The 17526-nt window shown below is 45.2% G+C and overlaps 6 protein-coding genes across 6 annotated transcripts, besides 1 other annotated feature; 3 read left to right on the top strand and 3 right to left on the bottom strand.

The window, feature by feature from the left end:
* Nucleotides 1-666: 666 nt before the first annotated feature.
* On the top strand, nt 667-1461 carry UA08_02498 (hypothetical protein; the record flags this gene model as incomplete). Its single annotated transcript, XM_020264546.1, has 1 exon — nt 667-1461. The coding sequence occupies one exon, from the start codon at nt 667-669 to the stop codon at nt 1459-1461; it is 795 nt and encodes a 264-aa protein (XP_020122408.1).
* A 240-nt stretch (nt 1462-1701) lies between these two features.
* Nucleotides 1702-2117: a repeat region (Identified by RepeatMasker using a combination of RepBase library and repeat library created with RepeatScout).
* A 3493-nt stretch (nt 2118-5610) lies between these two features.
* Nucleotides 5611-8193, top strand: UA08_02499 (hypothetical protein; the record flags this gene model as incomplete). Its single annotated transcript, XM_020264547.1, has 4 exons — nt 5611-5678; nt 5757-5842; nt 5920-7896; nt 7958-8193. The coding sequence occupies 4 exons, from the start codon at nt 5611-5613 to the stop codon at nt 8191-8193; spliced, it is 2367 nt and encodes a 788-aa protein (XP_020122399.1).
* A 188-nt stretch (nt 8194-8381) lies between these two features.
* UA08_02500 (putative D-xylulose reductase A) lies at nt 8382-9624 on the bottom strand (the record flags this gene model as incomplete). The annotated part of the gene is made up of 3 exons (XM_020264549.1): nt 8382-9332; nt 9398-9526; nt 9601-9624. The coding sequence occupies 3 exons, from the start codon at nt 9622-9624 to the stop codon at nt 8382-8384; spliced, it is 1104 nt and encodes a 367-aa protein (XP_020122400.1).
* Nucleotides 9625-10943: 1319 nt separating this feature from the next.
* Nucleotides 10944-11504, bottom strand: UA08_02501 (hypothetical protein; the record flags this gene model as incomplete). Its single annotated transcript, XM_020264550.1, has 1 exon — nt 10944-11504. One exon carries the CDS (start codon nt 11502-11504, stop codon nt 10944-10946), a length of 561 nt encoding a protein of 186 aa, XP_020121985.1.
* Nucleotides 11505-13080: 1576 nt separating this feature from the next.
* Nucleotides 13081-14186, top strand: UA08_02502 (hypothetical protein; the record flags this gene model as incomplete). The annotated part of the gene is made up of 2 exons (XM_020264551.1): nt 13081-13408; nt 13507-14186. The coding sequence occupies 2 exons, from the start codon at nt 13081-13083 to the stop codon at nt 14184-14186; spliced, it is 1008 nt and encodes a 335-aa protein (XP_020121984.1).
* A 2658-nt stretch (nt 14187-16844) lies between these two features.
* On the bottom strand, nt 16845-17405 carry UA08_02503 (hypothetical protein; the record flags this gene model as incomplete). Its single annotated transcript, XM_020264552.1, has 3 exons — nt 16845-17195; nt 17248-17288; nt 17357-17405. The coding sequence occupies 3 exons, from the start codon at nt 17403-17405 to the stop codon at nt 16845-16847; spliced, it is 441 nt and encodes a 146-aa protein (XP_020121987.1).
* Between the last annotated feature and the right edge of the window lie 121 nt (nt 17406-17526).

The raw sequence follows: 17526 nt of genomic DNA on the forward strand, positions 1-17526 counted from the left end.
CCTGACCGCATGCGCCCTGTATAAAGACCCATATCTCGTGTCTTGAAACGATATAGGGCAATCTTCGTTCTTTGTTGGCTCACCATTATAGAGTATAGGCACGTGGTTATCTCGTATAGCTATGAGTACGTATGCATAGCCCTTGTAGCATATGCAGATACGAAGATAGGGCCGGTTTACAATACTATACACACAAGTATACATCGATATCTAGTCCAGTCTAGAACGGACAGTCATGGAGATGCGCATAGTCAATCGACTGGATCCATTTTTTGGCGTGGCGCATGTAACCTGAGTCTAACGAAGCGTTCTCCGCCCAAACCCTAACTGGCTACATTACTATAACCAGCACTTTTATGATTATGATTATGCAGTGACCAAGAGCACATGGCAACTCAATTTCAGCTATGGGTCCATTCTAGCGTGTCCGTGTATTATCAATCGGGGTGGTATTTCACTAATGTCCAGAAGCATTGCCTGTTCTAGCATTGTCCCCTTGTTATAAAACCCTCCCAACACCTCGTCCTCAAGGGCTCCTTCTCTCATTTCTGTTTAAGCAGCTTCTCTGGAGAGTTTCGGCATTCCTTCCTTTCTATTCACAGACCAAATTGACTTTGGTTCAGTCCTTCCTTTTCTCACTTCACTCCTTTTTTTCTTCAGATCAAAATGGTTGTTATCTCCAGCCTTCTCGTCGCCTCTGCGATGGCGACTGCAGCTTTTGCTGCCCCTGCTCCTGCCCCCCAGGCCAAGCGTGCCACCAACTCTAAGAAGGGTGCTGCTTACAACGACGCCAGCCTCGTCAGCCTGGTTACTGACGCTTCCTGGGCCTACAACTGGGACTACGAAGTGGGAGGCACTCTCCCCGACGGCGTCGAGTTCGTGCCCATGATGTGGGGAACTGGTGATGAAGATGTCTGGACGTCTGCCATCGAAACTGCCCTCGACAACGGTGCTACGGCCATTCTCGGCTTCAACGAGCCCGACCTCTCTACCCAGTCTAACCTGACCCCTGCCGAGGCTGCTGCTGCCTACAAGCAGTACATCACTCCTTACAAAGACCAAGCCCAGCTGGTTGCTCCCGCTGTCACCAACGGCGCTGCCCCTATGGGTCTCACCTGGCTGGAGGAATATTTGGAGGAGTGCAATGGTGAGTGCGGTCAAACCGCCATTGCCATCCACTACTACGCCTATGTCACCGACACTGCCTTTGAAGACTACGTCAACGAGGCCTATGCCGTTGCTGAGAAACACGGCATTTACAAAGTCTGGATTACCGAGTTCGAGCTCACTCCTGCCACAGATGCCGAGCAGGTGTCATTCATTAGCGAGGTTCTCCCTTGGTTGGATGAGCAGGACTTTGTTGAGCGTTACTCTTACTTCTTTGTTGCTGAGGACTACCTTGTTGACTCTGCCGGCACTGCCTTGAGCGAGATTGGTTCTGCCTACAACAACGATAGCTAGATTAGTTCGTGTTAAAAAGTGTCCATGGATGAACGCTTGAGAGATGTTCATCATACTCATTTCTATTCTTCAGTACTGTACATAGTCTTTAACCATGAATTTCACCACATTTGGAAGTAATCCTGAGCTGTCTTCTGACAGCGCTATAGTCATAGGAAAACTATAGATATACAACGATGCAATTTTCGCCTGTTTTGGATATGAATATGCCCTGCAATCGAGCGGCTCTACTATTACCCATATATACCCTTGTCTTCCTTTATCCAGCACATACGACCATAGGGTGTGGAAAACAGGGCTTCCCGTCCGCTCAGCCGTACTTAAGCCACACGCCGGCCGGTTAGTAGTTGGGTGGGTGACCACCAGCGAATCCCGTCTGTTGTATGTTTTTCCCTTTTTTTTGCCCCGTTACTGGAAAGCTTTTGCCTATAGGGGACTAGCCCTCCCTTATATCAGGAATTTTTGCCTTTGGCGCCCCTCGGTATTAGCAAGCCAGGCTGGGTGAGCACCAGCGGATCTCATCAATTATATGTTTTTATTCCTTTAGTTTTTTATCTTTCTTTCTATTCTTTCCAGGCTGCCAGGAACTTCTTGCCTGACTAGAATTGCTAATGTAGCATTTGGCTAAACCTTCTCTCTTCCACTTTACGCCTCTTTAATCAGTCTCTATACTTTGTAAATCATTTTAGTTCTTTTAATATATTTTGACCCTCAAATAATAAGGGAATAAAAGTGTATACAAATCGAGTATCAACTTATACCTACCACCAATACCAGCTCTTTGTACAAGTTAGAATCGACTCCGTTTTCTTCTATTGCTACCTTAAGCATTATTTTAAATTATTCTTATCTCAAGTAATGTACAGTTTTGCAAAATTGTTTGTATATTACTTACTTGCTGGCTCTACCAGTGCACATTATGCGCAGAGCATATATAACCTTGTAAGGCGTCAAATACCCCAACACATGGATGGCTTCTAGTTTTCGCTGCTCGATGCAGTAAAGAACCTACCAGATCATACTAATAATACTAACTCAACCTGCTTTAGTCTTCATCGGTATTTAGCCAACATAGCCCACGTTGATATGTGGTGGTTCATTGGAAATCACCTAGATATTGCCCCTGAGGAGTTGCCTACAATCAAGCAACCAATTAAAGGTTCTAGCGTCGTTCAATAACGGTATCACTTTAATAAAGGTATTAGACCTCATTGTAATATATGGAGATTCCTTATCTTGATTCTTAAATTGATGCGCACGACTTTTACATTATATAATGTGTGGCAATCTGTGCCAGAGATTCTCTTTCTAGATAGGAATAATACAGCAGATAATATATACCACGAAATTATTGATGATACTCCTTAAATAAATCTTATGCCAGAAGCACTTTACTCTAATGTAGAATACTAGAGGACCGTCAATTTAGATTTATTGTAAGCACAAAAGCAGTCCATCGCCATTGATACAAGCGATTTTGATACCAACCACATCTATAAACACTATCTATCATGGGCAATCAAGATTCCTATATCTCAGATATTAAGCTTAGTATTGTTAAGCACCCAGTCCACTTTAATTGGAATAAGGGAATGTAGTTGATGTTCCTCTTAGCAAATATAGCTTTATACTTATCTAATATATCACAGAGCTTTAATTATTGAGGCATAGAATATCTGATGTATTAACCCAAGAATCCATAGGGATAAAATTACTCGCGTAGTCTCCTTAAATATAAAATACTTAAAGCAACAGACAGGCTGTAGAAAGCATATATTACTCTTAAGAATTGCTTGCTGTTTGAGTAACAGAAGTACCAATAAAGATCGAGGGCCTTACAGAAATCATCAAATATGGCTTTTCAGTGCCCGAAGACTGAGGGTAATACATAAATGATATCTAGACTCAATTGAAAAGTCCTCATTTAATCTTTCCAGGTTTACATTCTTACTGGAAACAGGATAGAAGCCATATTTCAGGGTGTTTCTAGAGGGCATTGAATGCTTCACTACCAGCCTGGAAGCAGCAAGAATCAGAACAGCGACGGACTGGGTGACCACGACAATATTTACGCTGTTGTATGTAGACCTTATGTTTTTTTTTTTTTTTTTTTTTTTTTGGCTAGAGCCTATAGTAAAGCTAGTCAGCCCTCTCTTCATTATTGTGCGCTCTACGATAGTCCGGACTCATATTCAATACAATCCACTTGAAGCAAGCAGATAATGGTAGTCCATATAAAGGTACAGTCAGATAGGTATTTGGTCGTGTTGTTAGCAGTGTTGGAGAAGACCAAGTAGTAGTTATTTAGGGGATATTTGATGATTTGATTGATTGGTTGCGTGGATTACAGATAGAGCTGGGATAGCTTTTTGCCACATTACATCACCAAAGCATACTAGTCTCCTCGACTTCGATACCACGAAACCTTCGAAACCTTCAATCTCATTCAAGTTCGCACTGTCGGTTAGTCGGTCGTCTCATCTAACGAAAGTTGAACTACTTTATTGCTCAATATGTATTCATCGTCCGTCTCTAAGAATGTGCTAGGCCAGCCATTTGGTCGACGAAAAGGTAAACTCCCCGACTAGAAAGAGGTCTTTACTGGTATCTCATACATGACTTTTCATAGATCAATCCACGAAGATTTCTCGCTCATCTCTCCGTGTCCAACGAGCCGTGTGGCTGTCAGCTGGAGGTGGCATACTTGCCACGCTCGAAGGGGTGTATCTGATGATGCGAAGCTTTCAGCGGCTGAGACATTTTTAAAGGAAGCATTGGCCCTTGAGTCAGTGCGCTCATGCTGGGTAGTATGCAAAGCTTCGTAATGGATAAACGCCTTTCTGGATCTCGTCTATCGTTTCTACTACCAGGAAACTTCTTTTCGTGATATACTATGGCCAAAGGGGGCCAAAACCCTCAAATCCACCAGGCTCAGAGAGGTTTTGAGTGAGAGTGACGTACCGCTGGATGCTCAGTATTTGTCTCGCGCAGTGTCCGTTATCCCCCCAGTTGGCCCAAGCATGTTAAAGCTGTCCGGGGCTATAGTTTCTACCTGGAACGGCTTGGAAACTTTGTGTGCAAGCCGATGGTAGACTGCTCCAAAAGATCCTGCTGGAGCTTCAGTTTTCACGAGATCAAAAATTGTTCAATATGCAATCATGATTCCAATGATACACCACTATCTACGTCTTTGTGAGTAAGAGAGTTGCCGTGTAGTCGTCAATTGGTAGTTCTAGCCATCACGAACAATCTCGCGTTTGTGGAACCCGTTACATAGTTTCCATGGAAAATGACATGCACTGTTGAAAACAGCGTCCGAAATGTTCAACACGCGGTGAATGAAACGATGGTAATAGGAAAAATGCAATTTCCCGCAAAAAAGAATTGTCTTTTCAGATGACTACCTTGACTCGATGGCAACATTACCACTGCTCTCGATGAGTGTAACTGTGACTCTATACCCGGTGCATTTACAGCAGATACTAATAGAGATGTAAAATATTATCAATTGCTTTATCTCTAGCTCTATATCGTCTCGCTTCAATACCCTTATTATAATATAAACCAATCTTGGTTGCAGAAATCTTCGAATAAAAACACTAAATATCTGGGAACAAGTAAATAAAACCTCTTAAATTCTTCTAGTGTTGCGATATATCTGGACCTGGGTGTGAAGCCCATATTCCGGGGGGGGGGGTGTGGAACACTTCACCACTAGCCTGGAAGCAATAAGGATTAAAGCAGCAGTAGACTGGGTGAGCACCGCCATAGTTACGCTATATTCCAATAAACAGACCGGGATCTATTTGGTTATTGTCGGTGAACATATATTTGGTCATTTCCCATGCATAACAGTGGATCGACAAGGGACCATCTTTTCAGTTCCTGTTTCTAAAAAAACATATACAAAAGTTTTGTGTACTCCACCCCCGCCCCCGCCGTTCCCGGGACCCACATACATATCGATACATAATGATTGGCTGGGACGGGGTCGAGAAAATCCGACTCCGAATCCCCTCAACCTTGACGTTGCGCCAACAACAAAACAACCTACCAGTATATTCCATATTGGTACGATGACTGACCACAGTACTGGCGAGTCAGAAGCCGAAAATCTCTATCTGTCTTCAGTATTAAGACGATCAAGTCATGTGCGGTCGCCGTTACCTACAAGGGTCCGAAGCGCCTGCGACAGATGCCGGCAACATAAATCCCGGGTAGAGCGATCCTATTTCCTATGAACGCAAACTAGCACTATTACTCTTAGATATACTAAGAAATGCGACTGCCTATAGTGTGATCCTTTCCGGCCCTGCTCTCTATGCGTCCGAGCCGACGTCCCTTGTCGACCACTATCGACAAGCCGACCAACTGCACGGAAGTAAGCTGTAAATTGCAAAGAAACCAAGTCGTTGCCTGGCTGACATTCGGTTTGCAGACGTATAAACCCTAAACAAGGCTCCAGAGGTCGCCGACGCCAAACAAGCATTCCGTCGGAGACGCTTGACGAACAGTCACGAGACGCAGCTCATGGCCTTGGAAGAGAAGCAACGAGTCAACATCAGGCTCGATCACCAAAGACGCTTCAAAGGAATGGCGTATCTGAAGAGTCTTCGGGGACGCATGATATGCCGCAATCTCTAGACTGCGGTGAAGCCGAATCTGCGATTGAAATTGCTCGAAGACTTTGTGGACTTGGCAGCAACCACATCAGTGACCAATCCACCTCCGCCATTCCTGGCTACCAGACCACCGGCCCTTGTGAAACTAATTTGGGTTCAACGATCACCAATCAGCGAGTATCTATATCTTCTATTGTGGGCCAACACCTGCCGCCCATGGATCTTGTGTATAGTCTGTTAGAAGAGTATTTTGATTCTGTACATTGGTTCTCCCTCGCCATATACGAGCCAAAGTTCCGCAGAAGGCTCAATTCCATTGCAGATGGACGTGCATATCCATCGCAAAGACCTTTCCTTTTGCTTCTAGCCGTCATGCTCGGAATGGCAGCCTGGTATCGATCGAGGAGTAGCGGCACTGAACTGACCCATAGCAGCGAGGATTGGGGCCCATGGAGTACAGACTTGATCCAGCTGGTCGAGTCAAACCTGGTGGAATTTATGGATCAACCTTCAGTCACGGCGACCCAAACTTGCATCCTTCTAGGGTCACATCACGTTTATCATGGTCGTCCAAATCTCTCATTTTCATTATTGGGAGCAACAATCAAGATGGCCCAGTCCCTAGGATTGCAGCGGCAATATCTGCGCGGACAACCCGAAGATATCGAGGAGAGGAAAAGAGTTTGGTGGACCATCTACACATGGGATCGGTTTGCCTCGATCACCTATGGCCGGCCGTTAGGCATCAACGACAAGGACTGCAATCTCCAGATGCCGCCGGATCTCCTTGAGAACCCAAGGTTTGTCGGCCATGGCTCCTCCCAGGAAGAAGCAATATGCTATTCATCCTATCAGCGGGAGCTGAATCAACTTTACTTAATCGCTTCCCCCGCACTCGAGGCTATTTTCGGTTCCCGCACATTCAGGACTTCGGAACAACTGGCTGGCGACTCATACCTTGCTTTGGTCAAACACGCTACAAAAAAACTTCAGGAATGGCGACATTCTCTAACCACCCACCTTAGTTTAGATCTCAAGAATGATTTTCAGCCCGACAGCAAGGCAAGCTCGAAAGCGTACGCGTTACAATCTTTGTCGCTGCAGCTGACTTATGACAACATTCTCGTTGTCCTGCATCGACCGTTGTTAGCACGTCAGGTTAATCAATTATCCTCTACCAGTAAGCATTCTCCGACGGAAGTCCCAGTAAATACACCAACATACCACCAAGCGCATTCCCTGAGCCATTCTGGCTCATATTTTGATTCTACATCTTCAGAGACGCGGGTCACCAGCTCTGAGCTGTGGATGGATGCTGCGGTGAGGACATCGAAGATAACAGCACTGCCGGTCCTTATTCGGCTCGCTACAGAAAGTCATCTGGTCGCCTTTCTCGCCATCAATTTATTTCATGCAGCAATAGTGCTAGCTGTCCTGGCACTTTCAGAGCCCCTTTCAGACAAGGCACAAGAAGTTAAACGCACGATTACTCGTATCCTCCGTGTTCAAGACCTCATTGGCAAGCGGTCTGCACTGTCAAAACAAAGCACGATCGTCCTCAAAAATATCGTCGCCCTGCTCCTTCGGCGCGAGTCAGAGGCCATGCTTGCTCCTGTCACTCGAACAAGTGAACCAATCGGCGACCAGAATAACCCCCCGGGACCTGATTCAGTTCCGATTTCTGTAGAAGACGCTCTCCGATTACCGTTTGATGCAATGCAGGACTCGCGTTATTTCCCTACTATCAACGAAATGTCTTCGGATGTTAACAGGCTGTATCGCTTAAACGAGGGTTTAGCGTCCGTTCAACATGGTGAGGCACCTTGATTCTCAGTAAATTTACCACTACTAATGTTACGCGATTTTCTATACAGCCTTGGGTCCGGGTGATGATCGGTTATTCAGCATTGCTCCGAGCGGCGAAGGTCCTCAAAGTCAGCAGTCCATTGAGCCAAACAGACACTCCCGTAGCATGTGGCAACCACCTACGCAAGACTGGAATGTATCGAACGAAGTCTATGGCTCTATGGAAGATACCTTTTATGACGGAAATATGGAGGGAGGGTTATATTGGTTATGGGATACGACTTGGAATGGAATTGACGGATAATCTTACTCGTCCACAAGCTCGAAACACAATTCGACGTTCAGGCAAGTTGCGACTCTCATCATGACCTACACGATAGACACACGACTCGGACCTTAGCAAGTCATTTTGGAACCTTTTAAAATCATTTATAGGGTTTGTTATAGCTCGGAAGTGAAAGAATCTTTCATTTATAGGTCTTTGTCATTATGTTACACACTTTTGGCCACTTCCGCATTGAAGTCTGGGCCATAAATTACGCTCTTGATTCCAGACCGGCCAGCCACGTTCTTGAAGGCATCTTCCGCCTCTGGGAACGAGTACTCGTGAGTAATGAGGCCATCCAAGTTGACCCGTCGCGAGTTGAGCAGCCCAATAGCCAATTCAAAGTCTCCTGGCCCATAACGGAAGCTCCCCTTGAAAGAAATCTCTTTATCACAAATCTGGCCGACTGGGATAGAAAGATTGGGCTTTCCTAAACCGACCTGAACGAATGTGCCCCCCTGTGTGAGGGCGTGGATTCCACAGTTCACGCAAGGCTCAGCCCCGGTCGCGTCGAGAACGATATCAAATCCATTCTCAACTCCAGCGGTCGACAACAAGTCTGCCGCATTCTTCTCTGGAGATTCAGAGCTCATTTGATATGCGTTTGTAGCACCATGCTCGAGCGCAAAAGCCAGCCGGCTTGGGACAACGTCCACGACTGCTACTTTTGAAGCGCCAAAGGCGCGAGCAACTGCAGTACACAGCAGACCGACTGGTCCCGCTCCAAATACAGCCACGGACTTCTCCTGCATTTTACCTGCTAGTGAAGAACTGTGTACGGCGACACTTAGAGGCTCAATCAGCGTAGCATCACGCAGCGAAACGTGTGATGGCAGCTTGTAACAGCACTCCTGGGGCACGCGATAATAGGTGGCAAGTGTACCGTCATATGGGGGTGTTGCAGCGAAGCGAACGTCCTTGCAGAGATTATAACGACCGGAACGACAATGTTTGCAGGTGTTGCAAGTACTGCCAGGCTCCAAAGCCACGCGGTCGCCCACGGCGAAGCCTTTGACACCATCTCCGCACTCGACCACAATTCCGGATGACTCGTGTCCGAGGATTATGGGTTTCTCAACGACATATCGTCCTATCGCGCCGTGCTGCCAGTAGTGTATCTGTATACCATGCAGTTTGATAAGTATCGTCACAGAAGACCCAGACAATTGGGCATTGGACTTACATCTGAACCGCAAAGACCCGTTGCGGCAACTCGAACAATAATATCTCGGCCTGATTGGAGTGTAGGTATGCTGCATTCTTCAAAAGCAAATGAGCCTCCAGGATGAAGGACAAAGGCCTGGTTGCCACCCTGTATATTCCTAAATTGTGAGTTAAAGCCACTCGAAAAGCAAGCGCCACGAACGGAAGCAGGGGATTACGCACCTTGGCATCTGTTGTTACTGTCATTCTGTCAATTGCCGGTGTTGCAGTTATAGGTGCTGGGACCACGAAATTTCAAATAGCTGCAGCGTTTTGCTGACACAATGATTGAGCTTTGGGCGGATCCGGAAGTGGCCTACCTATGTATTCAGTACAATTGTACGCAACTGGGGAGTGATGCGAGGATTGGTGTTACTTTAGAGAAAACTGCTCAACGCTACAGTGTCACGGACCTCATGTGGATCTTCTGACGCGCAAGCTTTTACTGACTGATCTCAACTGAGGGACAGGTGAACTGTCAGTGTCTTAAAACTTGATCAGCATCACCGTGTTGACTATACCCTGCTTGGCACAACGTCGACCACGTACTTCAAGAATTATGGAAACTTTTGATAAATCCCCGTAGAGTCTGTTATTTGATTGGACGGGCTCATTGGCTAGTTCACCGCAGGCTTGTTGGCGCCCGGAACCGTGATATTCGCCACCGGAACCGATTAACAACGTACGGAACCGTAAGATGCCGCCGGAAGCACGCTCAATGAGGATTCTTTCTCAGTGGCCGAGCTATGCTCACTATCCGCTATGTGGAACGGTCTTGAATAAATTATTATTATCAAAAGTCATACGGCTTCTTCCACAGCGGCGCATTCCGGTGATTATGCCAGCCCGAACTCCGAAAGTTCACTTTCTACCAATTTCGCCGACTCTTGATCGACGTGGAGTTGACTCTCTCCCAAGAACAGGCATGATTTCTTCCCATGGGCTCGAGGTGTGTGTGTAAAACTACTTAGCCCTTTTTGCCCCGGCTGGTGGAAGCAATATAGTATGCGTCCAAGGACCTCCTCGGTCTCCCTTTTTTTCTTTTTCATACCACTCCAGCGCAATGAGTTCTAAGCGGACTTCGGTGCTGCAGGAGCGCTATAATGCGGCCACCAAAGAACGATCTCATGCTTCTCGGTATTCATTCAGAGAAATCATAATATCAAACATTGAATATCTGGTTTTCATCTCTCCCGAGAGACATCATCTCCTATTAAAAAAAGGAGCAGTAAACAGGCCGGTCTAAGGTTATAGTACGTAATTTAGCACTACATGCGCTGATAAATTGGGCCACGCGCAGAATACAGGAGCTTCAAAGACTCAACCTAGATTTTACCCCAGCGAGTCCCTGAGAAAGCGCTCCAAGATTATCGGATCTAATATTCAAGTAATGGAGAGGACCTTTTGCATTCTATATCTAATAGCATTGTCACATTCTAGCCAGATCAATTGGATATCCAATGTACAATTGAAAAAGGGTGAAGGCTAGTTTCGACAACTCCAGTCCGTCACAACTCAGCTCCGAATCATGCCTCAGCTTCACTCTCCGAACTAGAAGTATTGCCTTCCCACGCTGACTCGGACATGACGTTCATTCTCGCCCCCTCCTCATTTGGTGTGGTAGCCGGTGTGCTAGGGTTGATCTCGTCATTCTTCGCACAGTACTCTTTATGTCTCTCACTCAAAGCCTTGATCTCCTCCTGAGTTTGGGCTTTGACCAACAAATCCATTCCGTCTAAGAACGGTAAGCATTCGTTGGTGTCCAAGCCATACGGCCACTTTTCAACAAATTTCTCTTTTCTCTTCCTCGTGCGTTCTTTGTATGCATTGATGATTTTCTCAATGTTTCTCTCGCAGATTCCCTGCCTTCTTGTTCTATCAGGACCTTCAGGGAGACGTGCCTCAAGCGCAAAATATCGGTGAGTGTATTTGAGCCAGTCTTTCCAGTACGATTCGCGCTTGTGGAAGATGTAGATGTACAATTCGCGTTTTTCGGCTTCAATCTCCTGGACTTCCTCTGGACTGAGGACTGTTTCAGGACTAGAGGCGTTATTCTCTTCTTCGGAGGGTCCTTCTGGTGTGGGCATTGCTGGGCCTCCTTGGATATTGGAAGGGTTAAATGGTATTCGGAGTTCTAGCTTTCTGGCTTTGGGGTGCTTCGAGATTGATGAGAAAGAAGTGCGAGGGAGAAAAGAGAATAAAATGAATTGCAGTATCATAGTTCTACTTGAATGATTGTATATGTATTCCTCTCTATAATCATTATTTTGTGTCAAGATTGACGGTGTATCTGCTTGACTCATTTGAATATAGATGAATAACGAGGAGTGATTCATTATCCTCCGACATAAGGACTCGGAAATAGAATGTCATGGAAAAGTATACATTGACATACCGGTACTCCGGTCTAGCTGTTCATGTTTGACCATTCCTCAAACCTAGCCATGTTACACTCGAAAAATCTAGCATGGCTGAGAACGCTCTGTGTAGCCCGGTTCACGCTCATCCTTGTGAAACATAGGCAACGGAATCAGAGTGGTTTTTAAATGTATTATGGTGTTCACCTGACTTACAGAAGTACTCAATAACTTCAGAATTCTGATCCATTCTAAGATCTTTTCCTGGAGATAAACGGTGTATTCATTTCATCTCACTGCCTAGACATCAAAATGCGTATCTACTTCAATACATTTGAGGTACAGTTATTCATAAGTACCTAGGTAGTAAAGCTAGCAAAGCCAGGTAGGCAAGTTACATATGCAAGCTTCAAATCATAGGCAACTCGCCCCAACTTGGTGGCAGGAGGTTACCTACTCCGGTAATCAGAAAAGACTCTTTCCCCTGAAACGGCTGTGAGTACCAATAGAGAAGCCAAATGAGGTGACAGAAGCTGATTGAACAACGTTACACAGTTTGCATTTGCTCCGTTGCAAACTTTTCTGGAAAAGACTAGATCTGCTTTGATTCTCCAGTGATCATAAACACATGGCTGTCGGAAGTATGCCAGGAGCTAAGTGTAATTGGTGCAAACATTCAATTCCATCATGTTTGTAAACCAATGAAATTGGATTAAAGTGATTTTAATTTCGCAGAGAGCATTATAAATCAATCTCAACGGAGAGGGCAGCTATGCGAGCTCGCTCTGGCTTAGGGCTTGATACCTAAGTATTCCTGATGAGGCAGCGGTAACTTCTATGGAAACTTCCTCCTAAAGAAAGAATTGATATACTTATTCCCTCAACTAGAAGTCTCCCTAATACTACAATGCAGAAGAGTCATAACATTTGTCACACCCTGTCTCATCTGAACACGGAGCCAACACGACTGACTCACCTTTCGACATCTGATCCAAGATGGCCTGGAATACCGTCACTCTCGATACTAATAGTCGTGGCAGAGAATAGACAGTCATCATTGACGCATAATAATAGACGCAATTCAATATATATTAACCTCCTCAGTTACCCCTAAGTTGCGTCCTTCGATTTTTTCTTGTTCAGCATCAACTGTCCCCTCCCTGCCCTATCAAACAAGTCAGAAAATAAAGAAAACAATAAATAACAACAAAACGGTGAAGCACAGAAGAAGTTCCGCATCAACCTTATCTCAAACGAATTTTATAGCGTCCACTGCGATCAGCATCATCGGTTTTGTCCTACCATGATGGCCTCAACAGCAAAAAAGTCAAGAATAACGAAGCATAAAAAACAGACCCGGCCTCTTGACTCAGTTGAGGAAGAACCCTCTAGAGTAAAAGATCCTGGGGGTTACAGATTTGGTATTGAGCTTGAATTTCTAATGAGCGCCAAAGGTTCCGATAACCAGCTTCAGACTGGTGAATCTCTTCGGCAGCATCTTGTGCAAAAATGGAATCAGAAAATGAAAAATGAATTGGGATTCATTCCAATGGAGTCTGGCTATTCAACTCCAGGATACGCAAAATGGAGGTTGGTTAGTGAGTTTCCATTAGAAAACTACAGCCAAGGCAAATGTAAGTCAGCACAACGGAGAAATATATGGTTTCGTATCGAGAGATGCATGCATCCATTTACTAGTATTTCGCTGTTTCTAACTATGCGGTATGCTAAGGGCCTCTGGAAATCGTCTCGCCGATTTTTTATTACAGAGATATCGACAATTGGCAGAAGTGCATCTTCTTGGTGGTTGGATTCTTTGTGAACCACGCAGAACTGGAAATGAGTAAGGAATGTGCATTTCACATCCACGTCTCTCCAGCTGAGGGCGAATGGGACCTTGTTTGGCTCAAACGAATTTCCATGGCAATTTGTGTTCTTGAAGAACGCTTGAATGGTGTTCATTCGATTGACAAGCGGGTGCAAGAAAAGTTCTGCAGGAGCAACTTTCAATCAAATCCACTACTTCAAGAGCGGAGCCGTGAAAAGCTTGCTTCATCCATCTATGATTGCAAAACAGTCGAAGAACTAGTTGATATTATCAACGCCAACCCCGGCGAGGACGGCCAGCGAAGCTACGCTTGGAATTTCACGGGAATATCGACAGATGAAAAACATACACGCCGTCAAAATAATACGCTAGAGTATCGAATTCCCCGAGCCACGACTGAGATGACTACCATTATTAAATGGATTGTATTTGCCGTGACATTTGTTCACGCTTCGGTTACCGGAGTAGAATCTACATACCAAGATGCTGAGAACGATCCAGATGGGGTCGACGGTTTTTTGATGGAAAATCGCCCTCCTGGTGGTACTGACTCACTTTGCTGGGAATGTTACAAGGCAGTTTGAGGAAGTTGTTGGCACAACCGATCGATCCCCTTGGAGTGTGGTTCTTTTGGATCTACCCGGCACGGCTTTAGGGCTCTTTTCCTTTTTTTTGGTACATTTCATACACTTTTCTTTCCTCTTTCTTCTTATTTCCTTTTGAAATTTTCCTCGACTTCTCCTTTCTTTCTCTTTCTAATTGGTACTCATATTGGTTGGTGAGTTTAATAGACTGGATGGATGTAGATACCCTTCTACTATTGAGATCTACATCCCTGATTTTCTACCAAGCTATAAGTATAATCTTGTTCAATAACTAAGTATTTGCATGAAGTTTGTAACTTGGACGAGTTACTGCTCCCAGGGACTCAGTCTTGCCTACCTAGTTAATATAGACATGTAGATCCAAGTGCCCATGACAACCTTGGAAGGCAAGACCTCACAGTCCAACGAAAATATTAGAAGGTGGCGAGAGGGCGAGCAGTTGCACCTTTGGTATGCGCCTCTGGCACTGAGTTCAAATCTTCTCCAAAGCCCTGATGCATGAGTCCTTCAACAGGACTAAGATGTTTGCCATCACGATCCCACCTTAGTGCGTCTAGCAAGTCTCCCTTCAACCACGATTGATGTAAAAGCTTTGGGGGATACTTCTTTAGCTTTTGCGGGCAATTTCTGAAAGGCAGCTGGCAGATTGTTGTCCGTACAGAGTTATTTGTGTAGTGCTCACGGCTGCTTGAAGTCAATTATGCACCTCATTTTAGTTTTTTGGCGTAATGTTGAGTTTTTCTAGAACCTGATTTGCAGAAATAATGGCAATTCTCGACATGAATCTCAATTTATTGTCAGGATTGTTAACATTCTCTAACACATTTTCCATCCAATGCAGGGAATCTCTGAAGTTTTAGAGAACAAATCATGGCTTGTAGTTTGCGTCCAGTTTCGGTCAATTATTCTTGTAGCAGCCCACGTTGCAAGCGACATTCTCTTCAGCCTTTATTGGCCCGTAGTAGTTCATCGGCCCTGTAGTCAGCTGTCTGTGTAATACCCCGTCACAAACGCAAAGTTTGTCTTATGGAGAATATCAGTAATCTGCTCATTAACTGGCCATATCCTATAGCCCGTCAGTATCAGCCTGTGTATAGTAAGTTGGCTTGACTCACCATGGGAGCGCCCCAACACCTGTCATGTTCTCCAAAGCAATCATCAGCCGTATGGAAATAAACATAAAATTCGCAAACGGCCCACAAATTCCCATTCGCGCTCATAAGGGCTATGATTATCGCCGCAGCTGCTCCCTGTCCATAATGCATTGCCATGTTCAGTCCGAAGCACTCAGAATCGGGTCGACTCCGGTATATCGAATATACAACTTCCGCCTCAATTTAGCACAGCTATGCCCATTGATTAGCTGTCCGTGTTGAGCTTCTGCCCTCTTGTAGCTATGCTTCCGGTGGAGAGATCCTGCGTATACTCCTTGCTGCTATCAATGAACTTGGCTTTTCCGTGTCAGGGTCTGTTCGGCATCCATTGTGACTGAGAACAAGTGTTGAGATTGGGTCAACTTACATGACACCAAGAGAAATGCATTCATCCTGTGGAGCACCATCTATCGATACTTAAACTGTTTTTTTTTCTAACTGACAAAAGGTCCACTACCTAGGCCAGTCTCCCACACCATTCTGTTAAGGTCGATTTCCAGCCTGCTGAAATACATAGCCCGCCCACGAGTCTAGGCACGTGTAGATTAGACACGGCTGTAATTGTGTCTCACGCGGTGATTTTTGATATTATTCCGGTTATTCTTTATGGCAGACTGTTTTACCATGTCCACGTCATCCATGTCACCCGGAGATCTTGTCCATACAGCCTCTGGCTCTATGAGCAACCGGTCGTGTTCGAAAGACACCTTGTGGAGAGAAGGCCAGACACTTATCTGCACAGTACTACCGTCACTTTTCTCAAAGTTTAGACTCCTCATCTGTTCTGAGTATGGCGTTCCTCATTCACTTCGTTGAAACTCATATTCGAATTCCTGACGCTCGAGTCTCTTCTTGAAAGCCACGCAATCCTCAAAGCACTCAGAAACTACTCCGCGAGCAGTATTTATCTTGACACTTGGGCCGCAATATTTCCTGATCAAATAATCAACTCTCATTGAAAGCTCATTGTATGCTTCGCGAAGGCGATGAGACTCAAAAGTATCAAAAACATCCAAGCCCTCACTGGTGGCTAAGCGCCAATATTCCCAAACTTGACTGTCGGCTATCATAAAATTAGTACTGCAACTACCTTCATAGAAGTACGCAGCTATTTCTTACAAGAAAGTTTCACTTCTTCGCTTAGAGTGTTTAAAAAGTTAGCAGTCATGATCGTAGGACTAAGGACGAAATTCGCTTGCAATATCTCTTCGAAAATTGTTGTAGTAATGACACTTTGAATATAGGCGCGTTTTGCATGCACATTCTCTAGCACTTCTTCTGGCGGAACTGCAGGCAGGTTTCCTTCACTAAGCGATTGTGAAGTCATTTTATTCAGGGCTTCTCTATCTCTGAAGCATTTTCTCGTCCAAACATCGAGAGCATGTCCAAGTCTGTTCCATTGCGCGGCGCACTGGTCATCGTATATGGTTTCTCTGCGCATTTGAAGGGTATTAAGCTTCGTCACGAGCTCAGTGATGACTTTCTAGTTCTGAGTAGCTGACTCGGAGGCCTCTCGATTCGCTTGTGCAAGCAGCTCGCCCTGGCGGCGAGCCTTCTCGTTTAGCCGTACATTTTCTTGAAAGAACTTTGTGAGAAATGAGACTGCTTCATGGTGAGCTGAAATTTCTGTGGCGGCTTTCTGGGATCCTCCAATCATGTAGATATCATCGTCCATAGCATCGTCACCAGTAGCCATTTGTTGTGCTTCTGCTTCGATCTTCGTCAATACTGACTGCAAAAGCTTCTCTTTTCTTCGAAAAGAGACTAGTTCATTCTTCAATTGCATGTTTTCTTGCATCAAGTCTTCAGTTCCGTTTTTCAAGCCGCATATTTGCTATAAGGATGTCAGCACGTTGTGTTCTCTACCAGTCTTTGATGCTACAGACCTCTTCTATTCCTTCAAGATGCTGTCTCATCGATCCATGCACTACCATCAACTTTTGTCAGCAGAAATCCAAGCATGGTAAAGAGATATCAAAAGCCAACTGAGCTTACAGTCCCACATATCGTCCAGGTCTGGGGTGAGTGCGAGGTAGTCGTTCATGATTGTAGAGGAAACGCTCTCAGTCGCAGTTGTCACTCACATTGAATAGGTGTTGGTGGAGAAATATGGCGTGGGCTCAGCTGTGAAAATAAGTTAAGAGTGTGCAAAGTGGAAAGAGAAA

The sequence above is a fragment of the Talaromyces atroroseus genome (assembly GCF_001907595.1).
Source record: "Talaromyces atroroseus strain IBT 11181 chromosome Unknown scaffold_2, whole genome shotgun sequence".
Lineage (NCBI taxonomy): Eukaryota > Fungi > Ascomycota > Eurotiomycetes > Eurotiales > Trichocomaceae > Talaromyces > Talaromyces atroroseus.